General features: G+C 42.3%; 1 protein-coding gene across 18 annotated transcripts in view; it reads right to left on the minus strand.

Moving 5' to 3' along the window:
• IQSEC1 (IQ motif and Sec7 domain ArfGEF 1) overlaps nucleotides 1–17,847 on the minus strand; it is a 279,361-nt gene that overhangs the window by 25,024 nt on the left and 236,490 nt on the right. For all 18 annotated transcript variants that reach the window (XM_085590826.1, XM_085590821.1, XM_085590824.1 and 15 more), the window contains 2 exons: nucleotides 14,068–14,347; nucleotides 12,246–13,510 (listed from right to left, as the gene is read on the minus strand). In XM_085590826.1, coding sequence (XP_085446952.1) covers nucleotides 12,246–13,510; nucleotides 14,068–14,347 — 1,545 coding nt within the window. The remainder of the gene's footprint in view (nucleotides 1–12,245; nucleotides 13,511–14,067; nucleotides 14,348–17,847) is intronic.

Below are 17,847 nucleotides of genomic sequence, written 5' to 3' on the forward strand. Positions count from 1 at the left end.
ATGTCCACCTGTAAGAGTGGTTGGTTTGCAGCTTGCTGGATGACCTAAAAGATATTTCCTTTAAGGCAAGCAAAATCAATCAATCAGAGAGGACAAGGTGACCGTACTATTTTTATACAAGGTTGATCACACAACTATAACCCTTCCCCAGGGTTTTAATTGCAAATAACATTGCTAAATACATCATCATTCAGTTCTCTTACTCTTTTACATTCCATTATTATACACTTAATACCCTACTAAGAATTAGACAGATCAGAGAAATATATATAATTTAATCAAAAGGGAGTTCTCAAATCTCAATTTCTTGCATCAGGCTTTGTGGCTCTTTTCATCTGAAATAAGATTACACACATGGTCATCTTCTAAAACTAATCTCCTTCATACTAAAAGGTCCCTTTCTGCAAGTAATGTAATTGCTATGTTCCTATGCTTTTAAACTGTATTTCAGAATCCTTAATCTTTCTAAATTTAAATTCACAGCATCCAACAAAAACAGGAAGTTTTCTCCATCCCCCTTGTTAGTAAGCTGCATTTGTCCAGTAAATTCAGAGAGATACAAATCCAGGAGAGCTCCTCTGCAGTGACTGTCAAAGCAGAAAAAAGCACTCAAAACCCACAGCTTAATCCATATATCACCTTTACTTGACATATAGAAAATGCTGGATCATTGCTTACTGTACTAAAAACCAAACTGAATTCCTAACACCTGCATAAGCCTGAACATTTAAAATCATCACAAAGATAAAATAATTTAATTTTCATCAGCCCCTCTCTGGTTGTATAATTTTATGTAAGTCAGGGTCAGCTTTTTCACCTAAGAAGCTTTGCCCTGGCTTGGTAATACGAAGTCTCTTGATTCATATACCCTTCAAATCGGGCTAGGTGAGTGTCCAAAACAGAGTTAAAAATCCATTTACAAAATACTGCAAGCCAAGAGTTCTTTTCCTATCAATGCTCCCCTCATGCTGGAGTGAAATATTAGGGAGTTTTGCAGTCTGGGATTATTTAAAAGTAGTCCAGTTTGTTACAAAAGCTGTAACCTGGCAGCAATAATATGAAAATAACACCTGAACCCCCAAGCTGTAAGAATGAAGGCTGCTCCTTCCCTGTTTGATCAATCATCTGGTAAGTAAGGCAGGCTCAGAGCTTTATTGTTGTTTTAAGCTCCTTCCCACCTCCCACCAGGTGGGACATTATCTTATTCACCAGGAAAAGTACTTACCAGAAAATGATGACTCTTCCAGAGTCCTTGGAAGTGCTGCATTTCCAAGGAAATTTTACTTCAAAAGTGAAGTTAACAACAGGTTCAGAGAAAAATGTACTCAAGGGGGCATTTTCTTTCTGCTTTTGACATAAGCAGCATTTTGCCTCATTTCGAAGTCAGAGAAACTGAAGAACTAAATAGGATAATGGAAATTTAAGTAATCTCCAACACCAGAAATTTCAAATACCACCAAGTCTGAAGTAGTCGCTTCCTAAATGCACCAGGAGGATGTGAAGGTTGTGGCGCAAACCTCCAGCAAACCACCAGAAACTCATTTGTTCCTTCCCAAGGAGGGTTTTCACACCAGGCTTTGGGGAGGGCAGGTTTGACCAACACAAGCAGCCAGAGATTTTCTGCTGCAAACCCAGCTGTTTTATATTGAACACCCCTTTTCAGCAAAGCCTGACTTTTTCTGACTGGATGCAGAAGGAAGTTGGACACACAAGGGTCAGGACTGAACAGGACTGGATAAGTTATCCTCATTTCTGTCTGCTCAGAGTTGGGCACAGACCATTTTGTACTTACAACTAAGAGTCTTTTGTGATTAGGAAAATTCCCACTGATGGCTTGTTAATTACACAGACCAATAACAGACAAGATAAGAAATCTATAAATAGCACTGGAGGAAGCAGCAGAAGCAGAGCAGTTATTTTCAGATTTGAATACATTAACTAATAGCAAAATAAACCCTCTAACATTAGCACCTTGCATAGCTGATGATGTAGTTATTTAGAGAACTTTTGATATTTACAAGGTTGCTTCCAATTGAGTTTAAAAATGTCTTCTGTCTGAAAAAACCCAATAAAACAACCAAAATGAAAACAATAAAACAAGTAAAATGAAACAACCAAAAAAAAAAAAATCACAAGGCTCTACTAAAAGAAGAAAAAATCAATACCAGAAGATGTGCAAAACTTTTTCATACGATTTTCAGAGGCTGATTGAAGGACTAAGGATCTTGCCAGAAACTGATTAATAAGAAGACATTTAGGATGGTTTGAAGTGACTTCTCAGGGAAATAAAATGATGGAAGGATTAATGCAAACTTCAAAATAACAGATCAAGTATATTTTAATAAGCTCATTTCTTAGAGAGTACTGGCCAGATCCAGAAGTGCTCAAGACCTGCCAGAGGTTGAGAAGGCAGGAAAGCCAGCTTCTCCTTTGGAGAAGGGGTCAAACCTGATTGACTTCCTAAACATATCCAAACTGTTGTCCTTGAATTTTCATGAAATATTGTTTTTATAAAAACACTGCAGTGATTCTTGTTATGTGTAGTAAATATAATTCACACCATTCCTTGTACGAAATATGTAATATTGGATAATTGTTATATTATGCCCATTGTATTAGCTCCCTCCCCTTGCAGGCGAGACTGGGTGTATATTGGAAACTGATTTACAAGTAAAAGGATGTGGCTCGGCCAGGTGCTGGCCATCCGGACTCCAGGTGTTGATCATCGGTGCTGATCATCGCACAAATGGCCCGAGATGGATATCATGGAAATCCTCAGACAGATCCATGTGAATGCAGCCTTCCCGTAACTCTCATCAAGAATTCACCTACTCTGGACATTGAATTATTTCTCCTCATCACCAAAAAAAAGAAAATCTTATTAACCTATGGACTCTGAAGAAAAGACTGATTGCTGAAATCTTGGCCTCAAGCGGAATTTTCCCTATAAAATCTGCTTGTGCCAGGATGGAGGTGTGTGGGCATAGGGGAAAACCTCTCCTGAGGCTGACTCCTTGTTGCACACCCAGGGCCGACCCTGGGCTCAGCTCTGTTCTGTCCTTGTGGCTGGCTAGATAGAATTTGACCGCTAATAAAATTTTTTTTTTCTTATTTTTAATCTGGCTGAATAAATTCTCATTTATAACATTCTGAAAAATGAATTTGGTGGAGGAGAAGCTTGTAGTTGGATTCGGGATGGTAAGAGGGATCAGCACAGGATGCCCTGGTTTACTGGTGCAGCCAGTCCTGGCGCAGGACAAACACAGTACAGCCCAGTGCTGAGCTGGGTGAGCACTGCCAGCACTGGCAGCAGGCTCCTCTCACATTCCTGTTGCTGACTTGGGATTTCCTGACAAACTGAATTAGGGCAAAAAGGTGTTTTGTGTGTTTTGGGTTTGGGTTTATTTTTTGTTTCTTCTTTGTTGTTGTTGTTTTATGTTTTGATTTTTGGTGGGGTTTTTTTGGCAGTGTGGTTTGGTGGTTTGGTTTGGCTTGGTTTTTATTTATTTATTTTTTAATCCAGTCAAGCACTCCCCACAGCGGCACCATCATTTGTAGTATCCAAGCCACAGTGTGGATAAATTGCCTGTGTCTACAGCAGCCAAGAGAAGAGAACATAACAAGCACTGCCTCAAACAGAAACCTGCCACAAAACCACAGCACAAAGGTGAATAAAGCCTTGCCCATCCCTGATGTGCTGAACATGTAAAGCTTAAAAACACCCAAAACCACATGGAATCTCTGTATTTCCTTTTACAGCTCAGACAATAACAGAGTTGTAAAATGAGAGCATTAATTAACAAACAAGCACAGGACACTTCCAATACCCAGCAATGCCAGAAGTATCATCTGCATTAAAGCAGGGATTTATGAACAGTGTAAGTAACCACAAGAATTCTGCTCTAACAGCTGACTGAGGCAAGGGGGCAAAGCCAGCCTGGCTGAGAGTGAGAAGCTGGGTGAAACTTCTGTAACTCCAGGATTTCTGAAGGCACACCTATGTTTGTTGGTTCCTTGTCTCTGCTACAGGGAAACTGAGACGATTTCAAAACGAGCAAACCAGACGTACAAACATTTCTTAGAGGCTGTTAGAAACCACTGCAAACAGGAACACTTCACAAACACACAGCTGCCCAAGAAATCTTTAAATCTTTTCATGTCAGAGGTGCAGAGTTTAATGCAGGTATGATGCCAGCCCTCTGTAAAAAAAAGAAATAATAATAATCTTGCTTGCCTTTGATACCAGCAATCTCATTTTGAAAACATTTACAGTTGTCACAAAAATAAGCATTACTTCAACACTAAAAAACAGGGATGGCTTTTTTAAAGCAAGAACTTAAGACTTTTCTTAGCATCATTTAAGAAGTTAAATATTTTAAAATAACCAAGCTGGCAATAACAAGCTAGTTGAACATTCTCCTTAGTCTGGCACACAGCTCAATTTTGTTTCTATGGTTGTATTTCTTGCTTTGCTTTTGCTGAAAAGCCCACTGCTGCTGCACTGAAGCCAAGAGAATCCCTAGGTCTATTTTAAACCTTCTGTCTAAGAAGGAAAAACCAATATCCTTAAAATACTGCCAAAACTAGTGCCAAAACAACTTGTCACAGTTCACTCCACAGCAAGGCAAAAGGGGACTGAGAGGAGGAAAATGAGAGAAACTGAGTGGGAACTCTGAGCTGTGCTTTTCTCAACTGCACAACCGTTTAATGAAGAGAAAGAAAAACTGGCTGTAAATTGCATCTCCTAGTAACTACAAGAAAAAATCCCTGGGTCAGGAAAATCAGCCAGGAAAGAACACATTTCTCCCCTCTGCATCTCAAGGAAACAGGGAGATAGATAGTTATTCCCATGATTTGGGCAGGAGCACTACAGTTTGCCCCCAGTGGAGATGATTTCTCTTACATTAGGATATTAATTCACTAAAGTTCACTGAAGACCTCCCACCACAGATGAGAAGGTGAGGGCACACTTGCAATCAGACCTAATTACCTGGATAACCTCTGTTCACAAAAAGTTAATTTCCACTCATGAAAGATTTCACCAGGAAGTGATCTCAGTGCCTGGTTCTCTTTGGTGGGGGAGCAAAATAAAGAAAGGAAACTCTGTAGATGTGTATTTTCACTAAATTGGGCAACTGACCTATGTGGTTCTACCATTATTTTCTGCCTGACCAACCAGTTTCTTTACAGCATCATTTCCTAACAAGGTACTAGAAAATTATATATTGAACATTATTACTGCTACTGGATGTTTAGGTTGGTCTGAAAAGTATTGCCTGAATCAGAGCTGATTATAAAAGGGTAAAAAGTGTATCAAGGGGTAAAAAGTATATCAAAGGCACCTAAAAGCCCCTGAGCAGAAAGATTGGCTTATTCTAATAAAGCAGGGAAAATAGAGTTTAAAGCTGTTTTGGAAAAAAGGATTTTCCTGTGTTAGAAGCATAATTCCTGATGAACAGAGCAGGCAGCACAGTGGAGAAGCACAGAGGCACACCCCAAGCACTCGCAATGCAGTAGCTGGGCATGTCCTTGCTAGTGAAAACAGCCCTGAGTCATCCTGCCAGAGCCCTTCCTACCTCCTCATTATTCCCTCTCTTGGCAGTGGGCAGCCTGCTTTTTTGTCCCTCCCACTTCTTCCTTCCTCACAAGAAAGAAGGCAATAAGAAGGAAGTATTTAAGTTAAAGTAATGGACCAAAACACTCTGTGAGGGTGTTCTCACCTTCTCTAACCCCACTGCATTTCTCACAGAGCAGGGAAAGGAGTTTGGTAGCTGTCAGCAGAGCAAAGCACATTCCACTTGGGGACAAGACATATGGAAAACTGGCTGCCTCTCAGAACTGTGTGCCAGGGCTAAATATTGCCCTCATGTTTGTGCAAGTGTTGTCAGGAACAACACTTCAGGATGACTGTCCTTTAAATTAAGGAACAGTCCCTGTCTTTATGTCTTCTCATGTCCCTGCCCTAAATCCTCTTTCCACACCCTCACCAGTTACACCAAACAGAAGCACTTCAGCTTCAAGTTCTGCAACTCTGCTGAGTAAAAATGGGAAACTCTGACAGTCACGTTCCCTTTGAAAGGGAAACCTTTTGAGCAAGTACAGTTTAAACATCTCCTGATTTGCCAATTACAACCTACAAAACCCTAATTCAGTTGGTAGATATGAACTGTTACACAAGAAAGAGTTGATGAGACCATCTCTTTTTCTCAACTCTTCCTACACAGCCTTCCCATGTCCCTATTCCAACTGTCCCCTGCATTCCTGCAAACGCAGCTGGTCACACCCTCAAAATTTGACCACTGGAGATGTTTGGACAGAAGGAATTCCAATTCAGACACCTGGAGCCCCATCAGCCACTGTCTGGAGCTGCTCAGCCAGCAAAATTCCTCCATTCATGGGCTCATTTCCCAACAGGAGGCACGCAGGCATTGTCAGAGCTCAGCTCCCATTCCTGGCACGTAGCAGGGAGGCAGGAGTGTGCCTGGAATGTTTAAGGACAGCCGGAGCTGGAGGCAGGGATGAGGTAATGGTTCTTGCAGGGATCCAGGGCCGGCCACTCACACTCAGCTATTGCTGCTTCCAGCAAAGCCACACTTGCTTGCAGTATTTGGGAAAGTTTATATTGAATTTAATGGCAATAAAAGGAATCCCCGTGCCCATATTTGAATGCGGCACTTCAATTTACTATTGGGTCTACATTTCAGCTGTTTTAGATGGGATATAATTTATGCTAATCAAAGCACTTGTTTTGGAAAAAAAAGGAGGAAAAATGGCTCCTCCGGGAGAAAAGATAAAACACGCACAGAACAAAGCAAAACACACAAAGCTTTTTTTTTCTTTGGGTGTTCTCACTTAGGGCTAAATGTTTTTAGAAATAATGAGAGTCATACTAAGAACATTCTTCTCCACTTACTAACTCCTCGGCATGTTAGAGGACAAGTTACATGGAGTGCTTTGATTTTAATTTTTGTTGGAACCAACTGCGCCTGAATAATCTGCAGTCCAGATGTTGCAACAACAGCAAAGTTCCTGTCAGCACACACACGAGGACAGCAAATGGCTCTGTTGTGAAATCCTGGCCAAGCCTCTCCTCTCCCCCTTCCTCTTTCTATCAAATGATTCAAAAAAAAAAAAAAAAAAAAAAAAAAAAAAAAAAAAATCATTGCAGATATTAGGGATCAGCTGGCAAAATAAAATAATTGGTTCACAGGCAAGGAGAATGAACTCCATTTGATTTACACCTTCTCCCTCCTACTTAAAATCTCTATTTACAAAGTTTAAAATAATTAGAAATGCTTCCAATAAGCTTCCAAATTCTAATTGAAAGGAGGATGGTCCAAAAGCACATGTTTAGAGACCAGATATTAGAATGGATGAGACTGACTCTAAGCAATACAGAACTATGTTCAGCATCTTAACTGAAATTCATTATGAGTATGAAAGGTGTAAATTGAGAACACCAAATTACTGCACTTATTACAGGAGTTAAATTAACAACTACTTGCAAAACTATTTTTTAAAAACCAAGTAAGTAACATTTGGCAACTTTTAAGGATTTCAAATAGAAACAAAGCTTGCAGCACTTTCTGAGTGTGACAGTATACACAGGAATCCAAATCACCTTCAGTCTCTACCTGGAGATGGAAAATGATGGAAACCTTATACATCTGTTGAACAGTTACAGCTGCTTTATGGGGAAATGAAAAATGTGCCTTCTCACAATATTATTATTGTACGCCTCAGATTTCCAAGAAGAATTTTTCTAGAAACTGTAATTTGTAATATTGTCTTTGGTATAATCCCACCAGCACTCAGCAAATTCCTCTCATATCGGCTTAGTAAAATAAAAAAAAATCTTAAACTAATATTCCAGGAAATCTAGAAATGTTAGAAAAACTACTTCTGGAATTAGTATCCAATTCATATCAACAGGGGGTTTTAAATCGGAATAAAATCATCCCCACTGTGCAATAAAGGAAGCCAGTAGAGCTTTCAGGGCTAACGATGATACATCATTGCATATTGCAAACAGATACTGAAGCCTTTTTATCTCTTGTCAATAAATCCTTTGGGAGAACTTTGGAATAGCAGGAACCTTGATAATGGTCCATTATAAAAGAAGATACAGCAAACCCTCCAGCACAGACCATTGTAATGTACTGAGGACACGTGGGGAACAGTTCTCCATCTGTCACTGCCCTTTCCAGAGAGGAAAAGAAGACAAAAGAAGGGAGGTGGGGGGGTGAAACGCATCTGGGAAAATTTATTGTAAAATTATTGCTGTCCCAGGCTCTGTTCTAGCACTGTAAAGTGGCGTCACGTTCATGTATCCCCAAGTAGTACATGTAGGATTAGGATGTAAAGCCTAAACTATGCCCTGGCATAAAGCTGAGAGCAGTGAAACAGCCCCTGTGCTGCACTTTGCAGTCTCTCCTCACCAGCAATGTCAGCAATCAGCCCCAGCAAGACTGGCTCCCATGGCAAGGAACACAATGCCACAGGAACCCTGCCAGATGGGAGGACCATTTACAGAGCCTGCCAACAGCTGATATCCCAGAGGAGACACTAAACATGGCTCCAGGCTCTGCGAGATTAAAAACCGAGTCTGAGCAATGCTAACCCTTATCTCCCATCTTCTGTAACACTAGGCACAGCTGCAATGAGTTTTCAAACCACTGTGCCAGTCTGACGTTGTCCCCGTTTTGCTGACACTGCTTCGTTAGCACAGGAGGTGTTTGTGCCCTGTGCCCAAGAGTGCTGAGCAGGCACTGCCCTGTCCCTTTCCCTGCCACGGCCCTGCCGGGTGTGTCACCACGGGCAGGGGACACAGCAACCCCAGGTAGTGTTAGCAACAAGCACACGTGGCAGCCACAAACACTTGGCAGGGACCCGGAGCTGCTGTCACCCCCGTGGTGGCACAAGGCTCTGTGGCAATCCTCGAGCACAGAATGCCAGCCCTGCACTGCTGACCCAGGGGCAGGACACGTCCCCTCACACTGATGAGGTTAAACACTTCTGAGTTAATCTCTCAGAACCATCAGCGCATCAGGAGCAGGATGGAACCTGAAAATCCTACCAGAATGGGGTGCAATAACTGGTAAACCTGGTATTTCCAGCCTGCAGTCAAAACAAACAGGAGAATGAAATCACAGCTCTTTTAAACTTTTTTTTCTCCTTGTTTTTGTTTTTAAAGCAGCAGTCAAAAGGCCTCTTGAAGCCTTGTTTATAAGCAAACCAGCCTCGAAGGCTGGATTTGCATTGGCAGGATTTGCAGCCTGCAAAATAAACCTTTCTAGGTAGTGTTTTCCTTCTGCCCTGTGAGGGAGGAACAGTTTCTCGTGCAATTCTCCCAGTCCACATCCCTTTCCAGCTCCACTGAAGAAAATGCCTAATTCAACACAGCTGGCCTGCCCAAGGCTCCCTGGGAGCTGCTGCACTCTGGGCACGCACCTGCAGCCCTTCCTTGGGGGAGGAATGAATGGGAGCACACACTGCCAGCCCATTGCCAGGGGGAAATCACTGCTGCCATTCAGAGCCACGGCAATGCACAGAAGCTGTTACTCACTTGCAATTTCTTTGGCAGAAATCATTCCATTTGGGGGGATTACTTTACCTTCTAGCTTACGGGCCACTATAAAATGCCTTTGAAAAGTGCACTTCTTTAATCAACACTAAGGTTCCAAACTGAAGGCCAAGTTACACTTTGAAAAAAATTCCATGGTAATCGCAGAATGGCTTGGGCTGGAGGGATCATAACGATGATTTCTTCCAAACCTTCTGCCATGTGCAGGGACACCTTCCAATAGAACTCCCAGAAAAGTGATTTTCAATTACCTGTAATTTTTTCTCAATGTCCTGTGTTCTCCATTCTCCAGGGAGCTTTGTGCTACTGATGTTTTGCATCTATCAGTGACTAAGTGAACTGGACCACCAGCTGTGCTCAACTTTTACACCACCCATAACTGCCTATCCTAACAAAGAGCCTCTGATAAGAAAACTGCACTTTGGCTTCTGAAAATTGTTATTAAAATAGGAAAGCCAGGAAAGCTAAAAACTGAAATTTCAATTGAGATGACAGTAATTTTCCATGCTTTTAAAATTCTAATACTTTTACCACTTCTGCTGAACAAAGCAAAGTATTTGCTACAATTCATGCACTTCTTTAAGGTTCTTAATTCTTTGCATTTCAGCCAAACTTCATGTACCACAAAGAAAGGACATTTGTTAATTAAGGCTTGGGATCGTAATTAGCAAGGAAGATTTCAAAGACACAGTGAAATTAACCTGAACTCCTTGTACAAGACATGCCTAAAATTTCCTCTGGTAGATGCAGACATTTGGAAAAAAACTTGCCTTCTTGTACTAGCTAAGTTCAAAGCCCCTTCTTTCAGTGCTTCCTCCTGGGTGGAGCACACATCCTCCCAGGAGTTGCTGCCAACACTGTCATTGCTCCCTTGTTTTGTGATCACAAACGTGTTGTGAAGATAATGTGGTGAAAAGACAGTGAAGTGACTGCTGCATTGACCTGGCCACTGCACTGACCACTCACCTCAAGATGCAATTTGCAATCTTACCTGATGCACTCTCTAGAGACTCCTGAGCTTTCATAAGAATAAAGTTTTGAAGGTTCTCCAGCTCCCTTTTCAAAAGAATTTACAGACTCATGTACCATCACACTCTATGATAGTTCAATACCTGACACTGCACATTAAGGAAAATGTCACAATCCTCAGACTTGAAGAGCCATAATCAAAACCCAAGGCATGTGGAATATGTGTGATACTTGGGGAGTGTCTGTGGAATCAATAGAATCACACTGACTTAGCAGAAAGTAATGACAATCTTTGCTTTCAATGCTGGAGGTAAAAGAGAGTGGGGAAAAGAAAATTACAGAGCAAAAGATGCCACTCAGAGGTGCTGCCTGCAATTTTGCAGAGTCCTGTCCTGCAACACTCACTGCTGAGGAGCTGCACATCACTCACATCAATACAGAAAACAGGTTTATCTTTGTGCAAGTCCGTGCAGCAAGGTCACTTCGATCCGTTTCAAACAACTGCCTCTATTCTTGTCTGTTCCTGATGTTTATTTTTCACTTTTAGCCTCCTACTGATGTGTCACTAGCAGCACCTGACAGCTTCCAATGCTCTCATTCACCTCTGCATGCTGCCTGGGCACTTTTTCCATTCATTTTTCCCTACACCCTTCTGCAGCTGATTCCAAACACTCTTGCCAAGCCTGAGGTTCACTGAGCATTGACTGCTCAAGGCTTAATTGCTGTGCAAAACTCAGGCAAGCACCAAGTGTTAAATGTCAGCCAACAGCACCAACACCTTCCTCCCCACTTGCCCAGCCAAGGATGTTATTTTCAAATCTTCTAAAAAAGAACTAATTGATGTATTTTACTACCCATTCACCTTCATAAGCAGCGATCCTACGACTTGCATAATTCCAATTGGCTGGAAACTCCCATAAAGGCATTTTCACACAGATTAAAAGCTAAACCTGAAAGTGTTTACAGCCAAACTTGGGGCTGTAATGCACAGCTCATGTGATGGCACCAAAAAGCTTTAATTGACTGCAATGTTACAACAAATACATGAGAAACCACCAACCTATCAATCCAAATACATCAAAGCACTGCTAAAAAAAGGAGGCCTGAAATCACTCAAGCCACAGGGAAAACATAGGAAAGCTATCCGTCATAGGCAGAAATACAAATTTTGTGATAGCTCTGTGATAAATTATGAACATTCATTTAGTATAAAAAATATTCAGTGCATTGGCTTTTAGCATCACAGTTTTAATGAAATCTACTGAACAAATTCCAGGGCCTTCCAGTGTTAAACAGGAAACTCATCATATGCTGCATGCTGTTTCTAATTCCTGTCTGATGAGTTTTACACCACCTACATGATTAGGGTAGGAAGAAATCTGACTTTTTTATAACATAACACCAAAAAATGGATCAGGATCAAGCCACCATATTTTTCCCCAAGAAAGGAGTTGGATTAATCTTCAATAATTTACTACCATTCCTATACACATAATTATATTTTTTCTTTTTTTCCTGAAGCTGTTAAACTATGAAGACATCAACTTAAACTTGAATATGAACAGTCACCACAAGCACCTTGTTTATTCATTTAAAGGTCAGTACCAGACCTTTCTTACCTTACCTGATACAAGAAGAATATTGCTGGTTCATTCTCAGTGACACTGAGGAAGGCAGGAACTGCTGTACTTACTTGTTAAAAAGATTCAGACCAATCCTATAATGGCGTTTCCTGATAACATCGTTACTGAAGGCAGGGGAATCCCAGCTGTTGCGAGTCTCTTTGTGGTAGGTTTGTTTGCTCAAGGTTTGCTCCCTTAGGCTGTCCCTAGAAGAGGATTCTGAGCTGCAATTTATTGTATCATTGGAGTTGGAAGTGCTGTTGATGCTGTCGTTGTCTCCATCAGAGTAATCAGACTCTGATTTGCTTTGCCTGTTTGCTGTGCCATTGATGGCCAAGTGACTGTCTATGGGCCTAGCCCTGTGCCTGGCCTCCTGCTCCTCCCGGGTGATGATCTTGGCAGCAATGCTGTGAGGGATATGTTTAGGGCTGCCTTGCTGGCTGGTGATGCCTCGGTCATACGCATTCTGTCTCTTTAATGAGCCTCTCTCTGAGCGATCGCTCAAGTCCACGGAACTGTCACTGGGCGGCTCGATAGTGAGAAGAGGGAGGTGATCCATCCTCATCCTCTGCTCCTGACATTCCAGTGATGGGGTACTCCTGCAGCTCGTATCAGTGTCTATCTTATCATCCTTGTGGGTCATGGACCAGTACTCTTGGGAAGAGTTCACGGAGCGGAGCCTCAAGTCCGACTCCGTGCTGGACGGCCTGTCCACGGACTGGGAGAGCGGCAGGGGTGGGGACAGCTCTTCCTCGTCGATGTACAACGTGACATCGCTGTAGGACGCTGTCATCTCGTCCAGTTTCCTGTGATCCACATTGTGGATCGCTGGTTTGCTTGGGGCACAGCTCTCCCTCTCCATCTCCCGGCTCCTAACCTGCTCCACGCTCTGGATTTCATCTGAATGTAGACTGCGGCAGTTCAGCGCGTCGTCGATGGATTCCGCCAGGGATTTCACCTGCCTCGAAAAAGCATCCTCCAGTTCTGTTATAGCATCAGAGAAATCAGTGGACGCTGCCGGGGACTTCATGGTAGCCGTCTCCCCGAGCTCATTGCACTCTGACGGTACCAGGGAGCCCAGCTTTGAACCATCATTTGTAACAGAAACTTGCTTCCCCTCGAAGTAGGAGCTGTGGACTTTCTCAGGTCCTTCAAAGGAAAACTGCATTCTCATATTGGACAGGACGATGCGCCTTGACATGCGGTTCTCGGACATAGAACTGCGCAGGCGCTCAAAGTTCTTGTTCATCTGATACTGGCGGAAGGCGGTCTGGATGGTGCGGGCAGCATGTCTGGTTATCAGACGGCCCCCATACTTCCGTTCTAGCATCTCCACCTGCCAGGCAACACACACACCTCTTGTCACTTCGTGCAGCTCGGGACAAGGGTAGAGTCTCACAAGAACATTTAACTCTCATAACCACTTTATTATACTTTATATATACTGGTTTTGAAAGTAAAAACTCAAAACTCCAATGATGAACGGAATAGTCATCTGCAAATTCCACCATAAAACACAAAAGTATATTAATTCACCTCACAGATATAAGAGAATATCAGTTGCAATAAGTTCTTCCTTCCTTTCTGTGACAACAAAAACACACAGGTTTCAAAATTATTCATTTTCTTAGAAAAATATTTTTTACAATTACATTCTAGCATGCTCCTGGAGCATAAAATCTCAATTCCAAGAACTGTTTTTACTTTTAACAGTATTAACTGTTAAATCTCTTAAATCTTAATTAATCTGTTAATATCTTTTACACTTTTCTCTAGGAGGTGGAACAGATGTATGGGACAAAGAATAACGGGGTTCAAAGTCCCAATTGAAGTGATGCTAGAAAAGACTTCTCCCAATTCACAGACACAAATGAGGTCCCAGAGCTCAAATACCTGCTTATCCTGTAGGTCTGAAGAGAGTTCATAGCTCTCCGAAAGCGATCTGGAGCGTTTGATGGCTTCCTCCTCGGCCTGTTTGCGCAGGATGGAGGTGGAGTGCTGGAGCTTGGGCCGGCGGGCTCGCTGCTGGCCGGGCGCGATGGAGTAGAGCCCGTAGGGATGCTCGTAGTGCTCGGGGCTCAGGGCGGAGCTGTGCGTTATAGGGCCCTGCGGGTAGCCGGAGGGGCTATCCAGGGACGTGCCGGTCTCGCTGCTGGGAGCCTCCCCCTCAACGCTGCACAACAAACAGAGACAGCAAAAGCCTCGGGTGAGCCCACCACTCCAAAATTCTCAACAGCAAACAGCACTGTTCTGCTTTACTTTCATTTTGTGTAGGCATCTAGCAAGTTATACTGTTCCCATGCAGGTGTTACATGGAATGTGGCTTTCATGACAAGCAGCAGATTTTGCTGCAGTTATTGCTGTAGTTTTAGTAAATCTCAATCTGTCACGCCCATGACATCTTTAGAGCGCGAGTCAAACAGGAGAATGGAGGTTTCAAGAATTATTTAACTTTATGCACTAATTAATAATAACATCCTGACTACGTCACTCAGGAGCTACTCTGTAAAAGGAATGAAAACTTCTAATTTCTTATAAGACTGCTTATTTCCAAGCTTCTCTATTCAAAATGACAGATGCTTATTTGTGTCTTTCTTTGCTTTGACCAATTAAAGCAGTATTTTCTTACCCTTATATTACAATTTGACATAGAAGGATTACTTTTGTGGAGATTAGAATTTAATGGATCTTGAGAGCTATGATGTTTCTGAAAACTAAATTTGGGGAAAAGTACTTGCAAGAGAAATCTCTTTCTTTCCCTGCTAGTGAAAGATGGCTCCCATGGGATACTTTTGGCAGGTTTTGGAATAAAAGCATCCCAAGGGATAGTGTTTCTAGCTAATAGAAAGCAACATGGTTTCAGGTGAAGAAAGCTCAATAGCATCTATCTGGCAAAGAGACTACTTTTTTTCACAAAAATGCTGTTATTGCTAAGGAATAAAGGAAAGGGAAAATACCTTTTATATTAAAATGGTTGCACACAATAGGAAACATTTTTAAACTGAGCCCTAGGTGTATTGTGAAGCACTGATGACTAACAGCAATTTGTATTTGGGCTGTATTTGCAGGAGAGCACACTCATGTTGCAATACATGCACTTTCACTCTTCCATCTTTTCATGTTGCACAGAACTATTTACTGTCTGTCTCATCCTGTGTACACAGAGCACTGACAGAAAAACGAAATTTTACTTTTTAAAAAAATCCTTCAAAAGACTCAGTAAACACTCCAGACATGCACCAGTACAAGCAGCACTTCCCCTACCTTTTGTTTTAGGAACGATACATCGAAACTCCAAAGAAGTAAAACTCCACATTCCCACCACACCCTGTATTTTTTTTTCTTTCATTCATATGTACTTAAAAACCAAAGCCCTCTTGTTGTCTCTCAGCTGTCCCTTCAAAAAGTACAGAGTAATTTCTAAAAGAATGTTCTTCACCCACTGAAGAGCTGAGGGTTAACCCCGGCCAAACTCTCCCAGTTTCTACTCTTGAACAGTTTGTACTTTTTAAAGGGAAGGATAAAAAAAAAAGGCCCTTAGATTTCTTAAAACGCTTCCATAAACATGTAAAACTGAAAGCAAGTCCTCTCTCTTTGCCCATCAAAATATTACTCCAACCAAAAAGCATTTTCAAACATACTTAGCCCAAGCTGGAAATATTTGCAGCGTGCACACATTGCTTTTTCCAAAAAGGAAGCTGACAGGAAACTAATCCCTTTCCCTCTGTGATACAGCTGGCTTTCAACTTAAAAATGATAAACTATCCAGAGTTCTGCCGGTGACATTGAAACTGTGTATAACCACCCGCTAAAAACAAACAGATTATTCTCTCTGAAGCATCCATTAAAGACATGGTATGATACTGAGCTGCTTCACGTTCTCTCTTTAAACACTGACATTCCTTCCTCTGTTCCGCCAACTGTGAGCTGTGCTATTTTGAACATCACATCCTAGCTGCCAGTTTATTTGTAAGTACTTTCCATACAAGCATGGCAAATTTGTTTTTAACAGGAAGGCTGGAATTATCTTCTTAAGCTCTGTTGACGTTTTCTGCTTTCCTCACCCTTGCATTGTGAACTATTTAATAACCCTTCCATGCTGATTATAACCTCCTGTTGACATTTTAATAATGCTACCTTCGATGAATCCCTTAACCTTTTTCTCAAAAACAAGGCTACTGCCCTAATCAGAAGTTGGAAGGATGTCTGCCCAGAGTTCTGACTAAAGTTAAGGATTTCTTCTTAATTTCTGGTTTGCCTTTTGTACTTCTTCCAAATATAAATGTGATGCTTGACTGACTAATGCTCAACCTCATTTTGCTCATGGGCCTATTCCCTGCCACCTGACCTTTGAAGCATGGAAGTCATTACCTTTTACAACAGGCACAACAACAGCCCCCCAAGCAAACACACATGCACAGGCTTCATTGAAGGCTTTCCCCCATTCAGCTCTTCCCAGCCTCCATGGAGCAGCTGAAGCTCCATATGAATTACTTCATTAAAGTGAAACTTCACTGGCAAAGAAAAGCAGCTTGCTTTCTACTTCTTCTACTTTACATATGTTTGGAGAAGAAAAATGTGTCAACAAATATGACTTGTGTGAAGCTGTAAGGATGGCAAGCAGGATTGCTCCACGGAGGGGAGCAGCACAGAGCTGGCAGCAGCGCTCACTGAACCAACTCCCGGCACTCCCCAGCAGGCCGGGGCCGCTGGAGGTTATCAAACATAAACCACCCATCTGTAAGAAGGGTGGGAGGGGAGTTTGGGGAACTCCAGATGTGCCAGCCTGACCTCAGTGCTGGGCAGGTCACAGAGCAGGTCACCCTGAGTGTCAACACAGGACAACCTGGAGATCAGGCCTGGCCAGCCTGTGGCTGGGGAAGGCAGGTCCTGCCTGAACAACCTGCTCTCCTCCTGTGACAAGGTGACCTGCTTTAGTGGCAAGGGACAGGCTGTGGATGTCACCTGCTGGGACCTCAGCAAAACCTTTGGCACTGTTCCTCCCAGTGAAGAGGAGAAACTGGCTGCTCTGGACAGATGCTCTGTTCCGTGGGAGGGACAGTTTAAAATCCGTGTGGATGTGGCACCTGGGGACACGGGGCAGGGGTGGCTTTGGCAGTGCTGGAGAATGGTTGGACTCAGTGGCCTGGGAGGGCTTCTCCAACCCAAGAATTCTGCAACTCCTACCCAGACTCAGAACAGGAGGCAGTTACTGCAGGGTTACGAGGGTGGTTTTTATCTATGCACTCATTAAAACTGCCAACACACAAAACTGTCAAGGGTTCTGCTCCAGGCTTGCAGCAATGGCAGGAGAAGTCTCCCTGGGACTGAGGGAGTAGCTGAGACACCTCTCCAGCACTGTTTCACTTCCCACCCTGCACACACTGCCTCTCTCTGATGGGTGAGAAATTAAGTATATTAAGCACACTACAAAAATGGACAATGTAATACTGTTAACTATTATTAATTATGCTTTTACCATATATATATATATATATATATATGCACGCATATATATTATATTATATAAATGTTAATTAAAAGTCCCAACTGGAATTAGGAACAGCTTATTAATAAAGGTCTCCAATTTGAGGCATCTGCTACCTACCAGACATGTCCAGTACAATTACTGACAATTTCATTGTTTAAAAAAACATTCTAGTGGATTAATTT

This window comes from Lonchura striata, chromosome 12, assembly GCF_050655825.1.
Source record: "Lonchura striata isolate lonStrDom1 chromosome 12, ASM5065582v1, whole genome shotgun sequence".
In the NCBI taxonomy this organism is placed as follows: Eukaryota; Metazoa; Chordata; class Aves; order Passeriformes; family Estrildidae; genus Lonchura; species Lonchura striata.